At 42.9% G+C, this 18,263-nt stretch overlaps 1 protein-coding gene and 1 long non-coding RNA gene across 9 annotated transcripts in view; one reads left to right on the top strand and one right to left on the bottom strand.

The window, feature by feature from the left end:
• Window positions 1–7,972: 7,972 nt before the first annotated feature.
• LOC134296832 (uncharacterized) lies at window positions 7,973–13,895 on the bottom strand. Of its 2 annotated transcripts, none has more exons than XR_010003692.1 (2): window positions 13,768–13,895; window positions 7,973–8,331 (listed from the first exon to the last, which is right to left on the bottom strand). It is a non-coding gene; the product is annotated as an uncharacterized LOC134296832 (long non-coding RNA). The 2 variants fall into 2 exon arrangements; XR_010003693.1 differs by lacking the exon at window positions 13,768–13,895 and adding an exon at window positions 12,872–13,418.
• Window positions 13,896–14,002: 107 nt separating this feature from the next.
• kalrn (kalirin RhoGEF kinase) overlaps window positions 14,003–18,263 on the top strand; it is a 627,264-nt gene continuing 623,003 nt past the window's right edge. For 6 of the 7 annotated variants that reach the window (XM_062971761.1, XM_062971850.1, XM_062971879.1 and 3 more), the window contains exon 1: window positions 14,022–14,140. In XM_062971761.1, coding sequence (XP_062827831.1) covers window positions 14,065–14,140 — 76 coding nt within the window. In that variant the 5' untranslated portion in view covers window positions 14,022–14,064. Of the gene's footprint in view, window positions 14,141–18,263 lie in introns of all 7 variants that reach the window. The other variant, XM_008109458.3, reaches the window with a different exon arrangement.

Genomic DNA, 18,263 nt, shown 5'->3' on the forward strand with positions numbered 1-18,263 from the left:
GCATTATCTGATCATCTCAGTTCCTCACACTATATATAAACAACATATTTGGGTTTGCTATATATATTTGGATATTTATAGCTCAGACTTCATAAATGTTTTCTAGCTGATTTTCAATAAAATATAAAAGTGTAATAGTTCATAACTAATATTAAAGACATAATAAAACAATCAGATCAAACAACAAATACTAAACTAAAATCTAAACATCTACAATAAAAGCATACAAATTAAAATTCCTAAGGAGGGAGATGCTTGACTTTTGATACCACTGGAAAGATATCAAAGCAGATTATTCCAAAATTTGGTTTTGTTACTAAGTTCTCATACCTTTTAAAGTCAATTCCATCCAGAATGGATGCTTTTTGGCCCTGAAACCACACTCTGTGTTTCCTCTGGGGATGTAATAAAACAGTGCCCAAATACTTGCCAAGATGCCTCCCATAAGTTGAGGGCCTGTATCATGTCTTGCCAAGAATCTTTCAGAAAAACAAAATGCCAAGGAAGGCAGTCTCCCTGGTTTTTAGAGAGCTAGCTGAATCCAGCTTTTGAGCAATAGTAGTGCTCTCAAAGGTTTTTTAAGGTATGCTTTACTGTTTCCGTCTAGAGATGTGTCAGAAATCTGTTCCACAGAATTTTTATTTGAGGTAGTGTAGTGACCTGGCTTGTATCTTTCAGAAATGAATGCATTGACTATACAGTATACATATTTGAGTAATAGACATAGAAAAATGTGTATGATTTCAATATGTTAAACAAAGATATTTTAATTTTAGTTCATGGGCGGGTTCATGGATGCATTCAAATAGCCTGTATAAGTCGAGAAATTTGCACAAAAATGCATGCTTTAAAATGTCCAACTGATATAGTGTCCCCAACTATTATCTTCTGTTCTATCCATGTAGAAACAGCACAAACTAGATCTAAAAAATGTAAAATGAGGACATGTGCAGAAATGGGCTTGTCAGATGGATATACCCATGTTTTATTATGCCTTCCTCAAAAAAATGCAACTTCCATGGGCCATAGACTTCATTCAGAGGACTTTCTAATTCCTCATCCTTGCCGTATATGTATGATTCCCACCTTGAGGATACTATCTAGCACTTTATTTCCAAGATTTTTTTTGATGATACTCAACTTTTCACTCAGAGTATACCTTGGTGGAGCCCCGAGGGAAAAGTGTAGTCCTATCTGATGCATGCATATTGGAAAGAGGCAGTAAATTTAGTGTTTATACCTAAGTTAGTGTGCTTACCAGTACAGCTTTACACCACAGTCCTATGTAAGGTTTAGGACTTTTATCACACTACCCTGCTGTCTTGCCACATTCATATTAGTGTAGGGTCGGAGATAGGGCAGAATAAAAATAAAGTTGTTTATTATTATTATTATTATTATTATTATTATTATTATTATTATTATTATTATTATTATTATGGAATGTAAAACGCCAGTTTTAGAGCATTCAGTATTGCCTTTCTTTGCATTAGTGCTGCTTTGGCAATCAGTGCTCCCTTGAACTGTCATCTGCTTAGCTGTGAACAAATATTCTGATAATTAATTGCTTGATTATGAACAACAAAAACATAAACCTGTTGGCATGAACAGCATTGAATTGAGAAGATGGCTGCTGAACCCTATTTATGTTTTTGTGTGCATAAAAGCTGTTGGGCCAATTTTCCATCCCTAGGATCCACTGGGGGTTGCAAAGATTGCCAAAAAAAAAAAAAAAGCAAAACTAAAACAAAATTCAGAAGGAAAACCAAAACTACAATCAAATGTGTCTTGATTAGAAGTTCATTTCTGATTTTGAAGAATGTGGTAGTATCAAAAATGAACTTATGCTGCTCGGCCACTAGAAGTCCCCGTGACAGCTTTGCTTTAAAGCTGTCAAAAGTCTGAAATGAATTGAAGACACATAACAACACAGCAATAAATATTTTAATTTAGAAATATTTAGAGTTTTTTAATATTTAAATTTAATATTTTAACTAGAAAAATAGAAACTTAATTTCCAGTTTGTAGATTGCCAGTAGAGGAGCTTGGCTTCTCACTGGAGAAAACCAAATGCTCTACCAGCAGACAATTCCTTTGTAATGCCAGAAATACAGTTTAATGGTGTAAGGCTAGAAAATGTTGGCCATTTCTGCTACCTAGGCAGACACCTCTCCACAAAAGTCGAACATGGATGCCGAAATACAACACCGTCTGAGCTTTGCAGGCACAGCATTTTTTTCAAATGAAGCAGAGAGTGTTCGAGGATTGGGACATTGGTAGAGATACCACGTTTATCTTCCAACTCTATTGTACACCTACAAAACATGGACCATCTACAAACGTCACTCTAGACTTCTGGAACAATTACATCAGTGTTGCCTCCAAAAAATCCTGGATATCTCTTGGGAAGACAGGTGGAAAAACGTCACTCTTCTGGAAGAAGCAAAGACCACCAGCACTGACGCAATGATCCTCTGCCATCAACTTAGCTGGACTGGCCACATTGTCCGAATGCCTGATCACTGTCTCCCAAAGCAATTATTTTACTCTCAGCTCAAGAATGGAAAATGGAATGGCAGTGCACAACAAAAGAGATTTGAAGATGGGCTTAAAGCTAACCCAAATAAACTGTGAAATAAACATTGAGAACTGAGAAGCCCTGGCCCTCGAGTGTTCTAACAGTGGAGGTCAGCTGTTACCAACAGTGCTATGGATTTTGAGGAGGCATGAATAGAGGGCGAGAGGGAGAAATGTGCCAAGACAAAGGAGCGTCAAGCAAACCACTACCGGAACCGCCTTCCATCTGGAAATCTATATCCTCATTGTCAAAGATCATGCGGATCCAGAATAGGAACCTCATCACATGAGCGGAGGGAAAATGGGGGAAAGTGTGAGACAGCAGAGGGAACTGTTTTACTCTGTTCCCTCCCATCGAGGTCCGTCTTCTGCCATCCCACATCTTTTCCTCCTTCAGGTCTATCTTTTCCCTGCATTCCCCCATTTTGTGCTAATTGGAGTTGGGTAACATCTCTTCAAAAGTCACTCTGGGCTCTGTTTCTTTATGCTGCTGCCAGAGGTTGCCCTGCTTGATGTGATGGACTCCATGGGACCCCGTTTCGGCAGCATATAGAAAAGGGGGAGAACACACCGAGAAGATTGTGTCTGATGAGGTCGACAGGCTCCACAGTCACTTAGGACCCACCACCAAGACTCTACCCTTGAAAGACCATCATATTTGGCCAAGGAGTGATCACCTCTGATGATGATGAATATTGGTTACACTTAACTCAGAAATACATCAGGTTTTTTGTAGTGTTAACTGGTTGGCCTCTGTTTTCTGTAAAACAGGCACATAATTACCATTTTCCACTTCCAACTGATCAAAGATTTCTGGCTTTAAATGTGACAAGGACAAGCCAGAATAGGCTGATCGTGAACACTGGTATTCTGAGCTGGTAAACTTCAGAGAAGATGGGGCATTGGCTTGGGAATGGCACTCAAAATTCTCACCAGTCTCATTCTCAAAGAAAACATTTCAGAAACCAGTTCCATACAGTGTCTTAAAAGAGGGTGGTGGAGATGGGAGGAGAATTATGAATTGCTATTTCAGTAACTCATGATATTTATTCCATGTGGAATTGTACTGTTCTTTCCTAGTACAGCGAAAATCATGTGCTAAATTTGAAGTATAAGAAATGGACAAATTCCAGCTTCAATAATTTGACTCTTTTGTTTCAAGTATACCAATATGTCCAGCTTGACATATACTGCTATATTATAAATTACGTGCCATTTCCCCCCGAAGACCTTTTCTAAGTTTGAATAGTAAATAAGGTTTCACACATGGGTGATTAGGTTTCCGTAGGTGCTTTATAAATTTTTTAAGGTTGATTCCACTCTTCCTTACAGCAATTAATATACATGATTTATATATATAAAAATTATACCCTGTAGTATCTATAAAAAAATTATGCCACACACATATTTTCACTGTTTCCCATTCAAAAATCTGACTTATGAGGCCTACATATAATTAACAACCAATCTTGTGGGAATACATTGAATTATATCACCTTTCATGATTCAGATATTGACTCTTAAGACTAATCTTTTATTTGTGCTATACTGGTCTGCAAATTATAGCATTACATGCATTTCATCTAGAATAATACTTAAGGAAATAATGAGCTAAATGTGACTGAGACCTCTTCTTCCATCACCAATAGATGACTATCCACATCACCCAACATCCTTTTGTTCAGTAAATATCTTCTCTGTTTGGGCTATTTATCTTTATGGTTTCTCCTTGCTTTTCATTTGTATGTCCTTTGCCTGGATCTAGATCTTTCTCCTTGTTGTGCTTCTTGTGGGATGAATTTCTAAGCCCATTTCAATTTCTATGAGTCTGGGCACTAATAGTTTGTGCTCTCATTATAATGACCCCTGTTGTGAAGAAGTACATGTATGGTGGTAGGTGAAAGTGGCAATGAGTAGATTAATGTCACCTAAGTCATTGAGTTGTATAATACTGGACCTCAGTTTTGTTGTGATCTCGCCATTTAACTATGTACTCTTCTGGGATAAAGCTTGGAAGTGGAAAACTGGAGAAAGAGTTACTAGCCATGTAAGTTCTATACCTTCGTGTTTCATTGTGGAACCATGGTACAATGTATGTGCACCAACATTATAAACCAAGGGAGTACTCTCAGAAAATTATGGAGATTTATTTTGGGGTGGCCCAAGACATTTTGTTGCCTGACACAAAGGAAAATATGGTGCATGCCAGTTTAGAAAGTGCAGCTATGTTGTGTAAGGACGATTCTCCTTCCTCAAAGGAAGGAGAATGACCAGGGGTCCAAGGAGGAGCAATTTAGGTCCTCCTCTATTGCTACGACTCCCTTGGATTTGCTGCTTCATAATGTGTAAAGATGGTCCTAGTTTTTTATAATTAAACTTAAGATAGGAGGGGCTCCTCTATAATTAATCAGTGAATAGTGAGCAAAGTAATCTATTGAGATAAAAGGATTTGCTTCCTTTCTTCTGAGAAAAAGACTAAATCTTTTTAGGACTATACCTTAGCTCCAGTATGTAGTATCTTGTCCTGGTTTGACCCTATTAATGTCACACTCACCCGTTTTAATCCAAACTCAAATTTGGCTTGAAAGCCACAGTTCCTCCACCCTGAAGTCACATTGGTACAAAAGGGTGTTTCTGCCATGTTCATGAGTTTACTGTATCAAATTAATTTAGATCATGCAACCACAGTGGCTGCATTATTATTCTTCCCAGCACTCCCTTTGGCTTATTCTTACCTTCACTGCCTTTGGCTTGTATAGCTCTTTTGCTGGTCTCTTTCCCTGTTTCCTCCCCCCCCCCCCCCTGCCCCCATCTGAAACTGCACAACCCCTCCAGCCCATGTGTGTGTGTGTTCGGGGAATTAAATAACTCATTGAGTTTAGGCCAGGACATTTTAATTTTCCCTTAAAATTAACAGGTTTTTTTTAAAGTCCTTCAGAATAAGACTAGTAGTTTGCAAACCTGTCAGCACCAACTCTACAAAAATTACAGCCTGATTCTCCCATGTTTCCTGCAATATATTTCCTGATAGATTCAAAAAAAATTCATTCTCCAATAAGGCTGCAGTCTTCTGCCTGAACTGAACTTAACTGGACTTAGTTTGGGAAGGGGGGGGGGAGGTTGGAGGAGAGAAGGTATGAGAAATATGAATGGGGATTGGCAGAAAACAGACTTAAGTCTATAGCCAAAGCTGTATTTTCATACTTACTTTGAGAAGGCAAGGGAACCTCAGCTGAAGACTAAAGTTAATATATCTGTCTGATACTGCCTTGAAAGACTGATTAATATGGGTTTGATCCTTTGAGGAGAGCAGGTCTGTGTGAACTTAACAGAACACCCAAGTTAATGAAATAACCTATAAAGACAAGACTGGGCTCAAATTCTTAAGCATAGAGGGGTGATAAGACCCTTTTGGAAGCCAGACCAATAGTAGAAGCTAAAATAATAGTGGCCTAACATTTAGATCTGTTTATTATTAAATACGGTAAGTAAACTATGTTCCAATTTTTTTCTCACAAAATGCACTGCTTTTATATGTTTTCTGCTAAACTATGCAATTAGTTGATGAGCAAATGGTGTGTTAATGGCTTGAGATGACATTTATTTCCTAGCTGTGATGATTTAACTCACAATTTGGAAATTGGTCAGCTCACCAAGGGCCTTGGAAAGGTAAGCTAAGTATAGAAAACCTTGGAAAGAAAAAGAAATCTGGCTGTTTTTCAGACAATGATTAGTGATGTTCCACAATAAGACTTTCTGTGCAATTGCACTGCTTTATTCATAGACTTTTATGGGCGGTCCAGACATTGTCATTATCTTCAATTTGCAGCCTTCCTGTGTTTTCACACAACTTCTACCTTTTTTTCTTACCAGAAAAAACATCCATTAAGGCAGGAGGGGTGGGGGAGAGATGGAATGGCTATACAATGCCTTTTGAGTGTTAGCTGTTGGAGCCTATTTGGAAACATGATGAGCCTTCAAATGGGATTTGGAAAAGATTGAATATTCATTTAGATACAGAGACTTGTTTCTAAAAACTAGTGTTCATTTAACAGAGAAAAAGCATGAAAGCAAAGAGTATCAGGATTAAAATAAAACTGAAAGCCTGAAGATCCAAAATTCAAAATCAGTACTATTCGCTATACACTCTAGGGAATGCTGTGAAGGTTCAAGCAAGGGCTTGTGCTCAGAGCCAGACTTTTCTATGATTGCAGTCCACAGTTCGCCCTACGGTATTTCAGCTGTAGCCAAGACCAATGTCAGTCCTATGCCGTTGCAGTGCCAAATCAACAGAATGAACTAAAGCTGGTTTGTATTGTGGAATGCTTAAAATGACAGCGTAAAAGCTATTATCAAATGGCAGAGGGAAATCATATACAAAAGTCTCTCTAAAAGCTTTCCATAAATAACCCTATCTTGTTGAAGATGTAATGCAAAATACATCACAATAGAGCTGGGCTTCTGTGGGGAGTGAATTCCAGAATGTTATATTCTCTTGCCAAAGTTAAGTTGCCAAAGATTGTGGAGCAGAAAATCATATGCTGAAGATTTGGAGACCATGGCGGGGGGTACTATAAAAGCAAACTAGCCTTGTTAAGCAGGCTGGGATCATTACAGATGTTGGAAGAAAAGATTTTTCACGTGTAGTAAGAAGATAATGTCTGTCACAATAAGGAACAGAGAAAATAATATTCTTTATATTATAGTATCCGTTATGTTTACATCCTTTTAAACAGAGGTTCGATAGCCTTTTCTCAGGAATCTTTTAGTTGTGTAATCCTGCATGGTAGCAGTATTGAATAACAGTCCATAAGCAAGAATAGCCAAGGACTGAGATCTCTCCTTCACAAAGAAATACGTTCTCGGTATTGAGGGCATTATCACACCATGCTATTATACCATCATAGAAATGGATTACTTCTGTAATTTCCTCAGTCTTACTGCATAACACTGTTCTTCTGGCACTGTTGTGTTGAAAATATGCTTTTTAATAAACTAGAAATAATCTGCTAATGAGCCCCTATCCAACAGCAATTGAGTAGCCAGTTTAGCTGCAAATGTGTTATAGTGTTTATTTTGAGAACGATCCATTAGCAAGCAATGTGTGGCTGTGGCCAGGATATACCCTCCTCAAGAGTTTTCAAGGAAATTCTTAGTAGAGAAGCCTCCGACCACTTCTGCTGCCTGTGCAGGGAAGATGACTTTTTTGAATGTCTAAACACACTTTAAGTCCTCTTCTCTCTTTTTTTTTGGGTGGGGGTGGGGGTTGGTTTTGTTTTTTGTTTCTAGTTACCTTTGCCTAATGGCCTGTTGAATGTAATAAAGGCTATTATCATCACAAAGTTAAAACCGTGGTAGTCTTTTATTTCTCTGCAGGAGAAAAGAATAACATGGCAAGGGATGACATGTCCATTTTATTTTCTTTTGTCACTTTTCTAATAAAACAAATCATCCAATAAAAGATCTCAGCAGTCACAGAAAGCTTTGTAATGCAGTAATATAGTCATGATGTGATATTTTATTACTGTGCAGGTGCAGCTAGATTTTTTAAAATTAGATTAATCAATAATAATGTGAGGGATGTGGTACAGGAATCAGTAATGATGCCATTAATGAAGTTGAAAAAATGTGCAAACAGTGTTGATAAAATACCACAGTGACAAGAGTATGATAGAGAATGACAGCTATCATCACAAGATTGGCTGGAGCAAATTTCAAAAGGAAGAACGCGGCATCAAGGTGTGTGAAAAGGGTCTGAAAGAAAAAAAAAAGAGTGTGGTGAGCATGGACACGTTAGCTTCACATAGCTAGCTAGCATATCTTAGAATAGCCACGTTTTTGCACCTATGCACAACAATCAAGGCAAATACCATTCAACAGTTGCTTTTGTTGTATTTCAGTAGACATTTGTAAGCTGTAGTTTTTTGCATTTGTAGTTTGTGATTTTAACTCCCTCACACTCTTTCTGTGGTTTTTTATTGTACACAGCCACTCTGAGCTTTTATGAAGAAGGGTGGAATGTAAATTGAACAAATAAGTAATTCCAAGTACTGTCTATGTGTTTGTGCTTCTTTGGAAGGAAGGGCTGAGCCTTTCAAATGCATAAAATGTCTGGCCTTGTTGAATGGCAATATTCAAGCTCCAGATGATCCTCCTGAAACTTAAAGACATAATCTTGAGAGTCTTTTGAAAGAAAGAAACCAACTTAATTGATCTAGAATGGGAATGTAGAAAAAAAATGTGTCTTAAGATCTTCTACTGAGGTCATCCTCCAAGTGCCTTCCTTATCAGGGTGAAACTGGGATGTAGCTATTGAGGAATGGGTGGGTTAAAATGAGGTCAGGGTATTAAAAGTTCAGTTGAGCATTTAGAAATACGATTTAGGCATCCAAAGGCAAAAGGTAGTCAAAGGTTCCAAGGGAATACACACACACATACACACACACACACATATCAGGATTTAGGTTAATTTCAATGTCTCATTTTCTACCATACTAAAAATTTGGTGAATGAAAAATAATTCATAGGAGCAGAATGTGGTTTGAGTCCTAATATAGGGAGAAAGGCGGGATGCATTTGAAGTAATGCCTATTTGGCCTTCACATACACATACACAGAGAGATTGAGAGAGCCACAGCCACACTCTTGGTTGCAAACCTGGCTTTGGGATGTCTGTTTTAGAAAGATAAAGCTGGCACCCACTCTATCAGCCTTACATTCTTTGGCTATTCTTATAAAGGCTTCAGTGCTGTGCTCTTATATGCTGCTTCTTCTTGCACATGGCTCCCAAAATTTAAGATTTTCAGTAAACAGAAAATGGTCCAACCTATCTTTGTGACAGCATCTCCTTCTACGAACCGGCACGGGCATTGAGATCTGCTGGGGAGGCCCTTCTCTTAGTCCCATCACATTGCAAGTATGGTTGGTAGGGAGAGAGAGGGCCTTCTTAGTGGTGGCTCCCTGGCTCTGGAATACCCTCCCTAAAGAAATTAGATTAGCCCGCACTCTTCAAGCCTTTCAGGTGAGTCTAAAAACATGACTCTTCAGACAGGCCTTTGATCCTGAGTAATCTAGGGCCAGCTTGATGAACCACCTATTGTACTGCTCCACATTTTGATTGTTATCCAGTTTATTTGCAGGTTGTACTGCATTTTAGGAATTTTAATAATTTTGTACTTTTACAATTTTATCAGTGGGATTTTATATGTGCTGATGATTATATTTATGTCAATTATTTTTACTTGTGTATTGTTTATTAGGCTTGATCGATCCATGAAAAATTTGATTCTAAACTCGTTTCAAAACTAGAGGGGGGCAGCTTTTCGTTTCTGATGGTATTTCCGAATTTGGCCCCCAAAAATTTTCGAAATTAACGAAAATTCGTTATTTTCAAAATTAATTCGTTAATGGCGGACGCGCATGCGCAATTCCCAAAAACAGCACAGAGGGAGAGGACTTTACAGGACTCTCCCACCCTCATTTTTTGAGTGATCTTCTTCAAACTTGGTACAGTGGTAGAACACATTTAACACTGATAGCTCACCAAAATTTGGAACGTTTCCCTTATCCTCTGATTTTTGGAGAATTTTCATAGCTTTTATAATAAACCATTTTTTAATAATTGCAGAAATCTGTTCCTGGTTTGAAAGTATTATTTCCTGTTAAATTGGGTTGTCTTTACTGTGAAAGTCATTGTTCTACTTCAGAAACTTTGTTTTTGTGGCTGAAACTTTGTTAAATTGGTGTGTGTGTGATATATACTGTGTATAGTCCCTGCTTATGTGTGTGTGTGTGTGTGTGTGTGTGTGTATAGGTAAAGGTATCCCTTGACGTTAAGTTCAGTCATGTCTGACTCTGGGGGTTGGTGCTCATCTCCATTTCTAAGTCCAAGAGCCAGTGTTGTCCATAGACACCTCCAAGGTCATGTGGCCGGCATGACTACATGGAGTGCCATTACCTTCCCAGAAACACCCAGAAAATGGGAATTCCAGACAGGAAACAAGCAGGGCCAGCTAATACCTCCCAACAAAGGATTCCCCCAGGTAGGAAGCAGCCAGGCTTTGAAGCTGCAAGGCTATTCAATGCTAATCAAGGTGACCAATTGCAACATTCACACTTGCCTCCCACAGACAAGAGTTCTTTCTCCCACCCTGGACCTTCCACAGATATATAAACCCCACTTGCCTAGCTTCGCACAGACGTCAAAACCTCTATGTCTGCCACAGATGTGGGTGAAACGTCAGGAGAGAATGCTTCTGGCACATGGCCATAGAGCCCGGAATACATACCACAACAGTGTGATCCCGGCCATGAAAGCTTTCGACAACACAACCACAGTATCCATTCAAGTTCATGTAGCGTGGTATGGACTGGAGACCTGTATTGGGGGGAGGGAGGGTGCGAATCTGGGCCCCTGGGAGTCGTAGTCCTCCCTCCCTCCCCGGGAGCAGCCGAGGACGGGCCTGGCCCACACCCCCTCGCATCCCGGGCCTCTTCCTCCTCACCGCCGGGCCCCTCTCTGTCTCTCCAGGCCTGAGCTGAGGCGAGGCGGCGGCGGCGGCCATTTCCCCCCTCCGTCTTCCTCCTCCTCCTCCTCCTCCTCGGCCTCCTTCCCCCTCGCCCCCTCCCATTGGCTGAGCCCGTGACGCCCCTTTTGCTGAGGGGCAAAAGGAAAGGAGTTTGGGTGATTTGCAAAAGCTTTTTTTTCCTAACCAAAAAAACGAAGAAATAAGAAAAAACGGCCTCTCGCGATTCAAAACCGCGATATCCAGACGTGTGGACAATCAAGGTCGTATATTGCTTCAAAACAAACGAAAATAACGAATTAATAACGGGTAACGGGGAAATCGAATTATTTGAGCAAGCCTATTGTTTATATATGGCATGGAGCACTTCTGTGAGTCGCACTGAGTCCCTTTGGGGAGATGGTAGCAGGGTACAAATTAAGATTTATTATTATTTGAAACACAACAAGATGAGTCCACAGCAGACACTCTGCTGGCTGTTGTACTGGATCACACGTCGGACACTTCCCAAGTGTCTAGGACTGTGTCATGTATTGGCGAATAATGTGTGCAGATCCCAGTAAGGTGGCCTTCTGCAGCTGGCAGGTGGTAATTTTGTCAGCGCCGATTGTGTTTAAGTGCAGGCCTAGGTCTTTAGGCACTGCACCCAGTGTGCCGATCACCACTGGGACCACCTTGACTGGCTTGTGCCAGAGTCTTTGCAATTCGATCTTTAAATCCTCATATCATGTCAGCATTTCCAGTTGTTTCTCCTCAATCCTGCTGTCACCTGGGATTGCAATATCAACAATCCATACTTTGTGTTGTCGAAGGCTTTCATGGCCAGGATCACAGGGTTGTTGTGTGTCTTTCGGGCCTCACAACCTCTGAGGATGCCTGCCATAGATGTGGGCGAAACGTCAGGAGAGAATGCTTCTGGAACATGGCCACACAGCCCGAAAGACACACAACAACCCTGTAATCCATACTTTGTTTTTTAACGCAATTGTGAGGTCAGGAGTATTGTGTTCCAAAACCCTGTCTGTCTGAATTCGGAAGTCCCAGAGTAGCTTGACATGTTCATTCTCTGTAACTTTTTCCGGCTTGTGATCCCACCAGATCTTTTTTAATTATTATTATTATTATTATTATTATTATTATTTTATTGTATGACAAAGCAAACAAGATAGACATGATGGATTTCGTATCACAAAATCACAAGTCGAACACTTCCCAAGTGTCTAGGACTGTGTGATGTATTTTCGGATGATGTGTGCAGATCCCAGTAGGGTGGCCTGCTGGGATCTGGTTTGATTCTCGATTAGCATTATGGAGAATCAAACCAAAATGAAGTCTATACTGGCTCGGTCATCACCCAGGATAAAAAGGACCGCGGTGGATGCTGCTGATTCTGGACATCCATTGACAAGTGAGCTACAGAATCAAAATACAAATGAACAGTCACAGAAGCGGCAAAAATATACAATGCCAGAAAACCGCACTATTATTATTATTATTATTAGAATGCAGAACAGTGACACCAGAAACAGCTCTTTCTATAGGTTTTGAGCTGTAAATCTGAAATGGGGGAGGGAAAATCACTTGTTGGAAACCTGTTTTTTTCCTCCTCCCCCCCCCCCCCTTCTTCCTGCTTTCCTTCTCTGGCAGAAAAGGGTTTTGGGAGGGGGGGCATGTTCAAAAATGGAGCTTGCAGTCTGGTTGTGGACACTGGCAAGCCCCTTAACTGCTGTTTGAGAGCCGACTGAGATACACCAGTCTGCAACAATTACCTAAGTGAGGTCTGCGGAGCCGGGCTCTCCTCCTCCTCTTGTATGGCTGGGAAATTCAACAGGAGCCGGTCTCCTGCTTTATCTTGGCCATCCTTCCTCCCGCGTGGGGCTTCCTCCTGCACCTGAATCTTACCCACTCAGCCCTTTCCCCGCGTGCCTTGCGTTTCCCCTTTCCTTGGCCACAATGTTAATCTGTCTGTCCTGAGAGAAGGCAAGGGGGGGGGGGTGACTCCTCGAAGCCTAAGGACAAGAGGCGGGTGGGAAGAGAAGGGTCTTGAGGGGGAGGGTGGGCAGAGAAGGTGGCTGCCAGCCAGCCAGATAGGAAGCCCTTCTCTGGGGTCTGAGCGGAGGCGCTTCCCCTCTCCGGCCACGCACCCCCGCCGCCCTCCTCCTCCCAGCCTTTCCTGCTGCTTTCCAGGAAGTCCTGCCGAAGCAACAAGGGGATGGGTGGAGGGCTGTGCTAAGGAATAAGGGGAGCTCTCTCTGCCACAATTGAAGAGGTGGCTGCTGAGCTCCCCAACCTGAGGCTGTCACCTCTCTCTGTCTCTCTTTCTCCCCCACAGGGGTTCGGGGGCGTGTGCGCTCCTTGGACTGGCTGTGACTGGGTGTGTGTGCGTATTGGGGGGCGGGGACGGGATCACATGCGAAATAAACAAGCCGTGTGTCTACGTGCCTGTGTGTGTAGGCTGGGGGGGGGGGGGATCCGCCGGCGAAATCTGGGGAGGGGGGCGTGAGGCAGAAGGGAGAGAAAGCCGAGCTGAACAATAGAGAGAGGCAGAGGGAGAGAGAGGACGAAGAGGAGGGCTGGGCACGGCGGGAGCCCCTGCTGCTGGTTGCTGTGGGGCGTGTGGATGTGCAGACGAAGAAGGGGAAGAAGGCAGCGAAGAAGACAATACCTAGGGCTGGCGGCGGCGGCGGCAACAGAGCTGAGCACTAGACACCCTGGCAGGGATGGGGCGCGCCAAGGCTGGCTGCTGAGGGCTCTTCCATCCCCCTTTCTCTCCCCCCTCCTCACACACGCCCTCCTTCGCTGCTTGTGGCGTGTGTCTCTCCTTCTCCCTCCTCCCCAACTCACTGGATATTATTACTACCCAGCCCTCGCCGCCGCCGCCTCCGTTGCTGTTGCTGCCTCCGCCTTTGCCTTTGCCTGGGCTCTTTGCCGCTGAGCGCCCTTCTGTTGGAGCCCCCCAGCCATGAACCCGGCCGCAGAAGGGGCCGCGGAGGAAGGGGCCGTGCCCGACTCGGAGGTGGACGCCTTTTTCCGGACAGGTAAAGAGGAGGCAGGGCAAGGGCGGGGGAGGCCGGCGGGGCCTTTGTTTTGGGGGGGGGGGGAAGAGGCCCAGGAGCTGGAGGTGGCTGCCCCCCGCCCCCCGTCGTACACCGGGTCCTTATTGTCCAAAAGGAAACCCCCCAGCCTCGCCTCCTGCCCGCACCCAGACGCCTCCGAGGAAAACGAGGATGCTTTTTTGGTGGGCTTGGGTTTGCCTTCGCGGATATGGAATGGAGGAGGAGGAGGATTGCGGGGGGCAACGTGTGGGCTGTCAGTCAGTGGCACAAGGCGAGGCAGAGGGATGCTTCCCTGCTGCTCTGCCTCTCCTCCTCCTTCCTTGCTCGCTCATCTCGCTGTGTGTATCCGTGGGTGTTTCTCTTTCTCCCTCTGGATGTATGGGTGTGTATCTGCCCACACTTGTGCGATTTCTTGGGCTGCCTGGCTGGTTTGCTGTTGGATCATCCTAGAAAGCCTTTTATTTTGTGGGTTGCTGTGAGTTTTCCGGGCTGTATGGCCATGTTCCAGAAGCATTTACTCCTGACTTTCGCCTGCATCTTTAGCACACATCCTCAGAGGTGGCCTAGGGGATAAAAGCCTTGTGACTTGAAGGTTGGGTTGCTGACCTGAAGGCTGCCAGGTTCGAATCCCACCCAGGGAGAGCGTGGATGAGCTCCCTCTACCAGCTCCAGCTCCATCCGGGGACATGAGAGAAGCCTCCCACAAGGATGGTAAAAACGTCAAAACATCCGGGCATCCCCTGGGCAACGTCCTTGCAGACGGCCAATTCTCTCACTCCAGAAGCAACTCCGGTTGCTCCTGACACACACAAAAAATCCTCAGAGGTTGTGAGGTCTGTTGGAAACTAGTCAAGTGGGGTTTATATATCTGTGGAATGTCCAGGGTGGGAGAAAGAACTCTTGTCTGTTGGAGGCGAGTGTGAATGTTGCAATTGTCCATACAGCCCGGAAAACTCACAGCAACCCAGTGATTCTGGCCATGAAAGCCTTCAATGACCCTTTATTTTTTGCTTTCACCCTGGAAACCTTGTGCTCTTGGATCACTTTTGAGAAAGCTCAGTGTGGGCTTGGTTGTTTGCCCCACCCCCTTCCAGGTGCCTGAATCTGACCTCACTTTCTTCCAAATGTCACTGTGCCCTCCCACGTCTCCTCTCCCCTCCCCTCTTCCAGGCATGAAAGCAAAGGGGCGGCACAGTGGTTGTGTCTGGGTTCTGTAGCCTGGGCTAGCTACCAAACACGCCTTTTCAGCGGAGGTATAGATTGGGTCTGGTGATGGAGCCAGAGGCTTAGGTATGAGCCATCTTAGAGCAGCTGCCTGCAATGTACCATATATTTCAGAATCGGTGAGGAGAATAAGATTTGTGGACCTGGAGGAGAATAATTGACAGCCATTATGATAGAATGGTGAAGTTTCTGGGTTGCTGTGAGTTTTCCGGGCTGTGTGGCCATGTTCCAGAAGCATTCTCTCCTGACGTTTTGTCTGCATCTGTGGCAGGCATCCTCAGAGGTTGTGAGGTCTGTTCAAAACTAGGCAAAGAGGGGTTTGTATATCTGTGGAAAGGAGAAAACAATGAAAACGATCAAAATCTGGCTAGCAGTATTAAAAAACTCTAAAATCAGAAAATAAATAAAGAACAACACTCAGAAAACATGAGAATTCCAGACATGAAACAATCAGGGCCAGTCAACACCTCCTAACAAAGGATTCCCCCAGGCAGGAATCAGCCAGGCCTTGAGGCTGCAAGACCTTTCAATGCTAATCAAGATGATTAATTTCAACATTCACACTTGCCGCTCACCCTGGACCTTCCATGGATATATAAACCCCTCGCATAGTTTCAAATATACCTTACAACCTCTGGGGATGCATGCCGTAGATGTGGGCGAAACGTCAGGAGAGAATGCTTTTGGAATATGGCCATACAGCCTGGAAAACTCACAACAACCCAGTGATTCCAGCCATGAAAGCCTTCGACAATCACTTTGTGAAGTTTGTTTTTGATCCCCTGCCCTTCTTACTTTAGTTGTACCTACTGTGTGCTTTCAGTGGACATTGTGCTTGTAAATGTGCCAATATTTCTCTTTTTGCGCCTCTTATTGTACTAGATATTCTTTTAATGGCCCTTGGTCAAATCCAAACGTCAACTCTTCCTTGCCTCCTGTTAGTATCAGTAGACTTTGTTACTGTATGACTGTGTTTATGTGAATATTTGATGTAATGATTTAACTCGTGTGGATTTTCTTTGAAAGGTATGATCTTTGTTGCTTTGCCATTTTGGGACATAACCTCTGGAAAGCCACCCCAAAGGACATGTCAATGTGTTTGCTGTCTGGCTTCCAAGGAGAGTGCCAACATATAGTAAACATCTGGAAGCAAGAAGGGAGTACAGGTGGAGGCATAATTGTTAAGCATCCATGTTTGGATGATGGACCTGTATGTTTGTTAAGTAATTTCTTAGATCTGATGAAAGTATGTAAAAATGTCCCTCTCTGCAGTTCCGTTAGCAGACTTTTCATTGGGGTGGGTGTGGGGACTTTACAGCCTAGCCAGTGGAGCCTTAATTAAAGATTGTGAAGGATTAAATGCTCTCTTCGGATGGAAGCTTGACCCTGCTTTTTGCTCCTCCGGCTGCTTTGCTTTTCCAGCTGCCTTTCCCTCTTGCTTCACTTCATTTCTCATCATCAGTCACATGGAGTGTTCCTCCAGCCACAGCAGAACAATCACATCATCACCCACAGTTTTCAAGAAGTTTCTTGCTGCAGATCCATGACAGGCCCCCCTGGCTGCCCTCCACGGAAGGCTGCACCCCATTTATGTGAATATGCTTTGATCTTGGAGGATAAGTATAATAAGGTCTGACTGCATGTGTATCTCATGAGCCACATGGTGCTGGTGGATATTTGCCTGTTGATACCTTAACAGGGCTACAAGGAAAGCAATTACAGATTTTGCATGGTTTTCTGACGTGACAGCACCCTTGGGGCTGTGGAAGAGTTAAGGATACTTTAGGAACCATTTTCTCTAGAGGCAATACATCTACCATGACTTTACAAGATTCATCCACTGTTGCATTTTATCAAAAGCTTACACCTAAGCTTTAAAAAGTTTTAATAACTATCCAGTGGTACTAAAAATAATATTCTAATCAGATATTTCCTTTTTCTGATTGTCCTGCCAAAAATGCTGTACCAAAATAATCTTGATTGTAATCCTGTTTAGGTGTCCTGTGGATTTCCTGAATGTTTTCTTGGCATTCAGATCCTTTCAAGGAAGTAGCAAGTTTCCAAGGCTTCTGTTGTACCCTCATGCATGCTGTTAAGTGGAAAAAAACCTCATGGATTTGGTCTCACTCAAAAATTGTTATTAAGTCATAGACACAAAAAGTACCATCTGCGTGCAGAGATAAGTTATGTCAGTCTTGTAACTTAATACAAATAATGCTGATCAGTAGAAAGATTGAGAAAGCAGGAGTGAGTGTGCAGTGGGGGAGAACATTCGACTTTTGGCTGTGGGCCCAAGCTTGGCAAAACCAAATAACTCTTATTGGAAAAATCCATTTATCTAGGGAGGCGCCTTGTTCTATTTGTCTCTTTGCTTTGTGTATGCTTGCATTGAGAGTGCTTAGAGTTGCTGTTGTCAGTGTTAATGGATGCCAGAAATGGGGGCAGGGGAAAGAGAGCCGTCAACAGAGCATTCAAGGAAGAAAGTCTAATAGAGAGAGCATTCATAAACAACCACACGCCTTGATTTTTATCCTGAAATAATAATAAATAAAAGTTTCACTGTTGTTACAAAGAGAAAGGACTGGAGATCACGAGTCTGTAGCACCACACTTAGATCACGAATCCTTGAGTTCTGTGAGTCGCAAGTCATCTAACCTCTACATACTCAGCCACAATCTCCATCCTCCAGTTCCAGTTCCATTGAATTTTTTTAATTTTTCAGTGGAAGATTTCATGAAACTCAAGGGAGCTCACAGTATTGACTGACATTTCTGGTTTCTCTTTCTTAGTTACAAGGCCCAAACATTCTCCTTGGGGCAGAAGAGGGCTGGGTATGCTGGCAGATACTTTCAGGAACACTACAACACCCTTGCCTGCAGTG

Source organism: Anolis carolinensis, chromosome 1, assembly GCF_035594765.1.
Source record: "Anolis carolinensis isolate JA03-04 chromosome 1, rAnoCar3.1.pri, whole genome shotgun sequence".
Taxonomy (NCBI): Eukaryota; Metazoa; Chordata; class Lepidosauria; order Squamata; family Dactyloidae; genus Anolis; species Anolis carolinensis.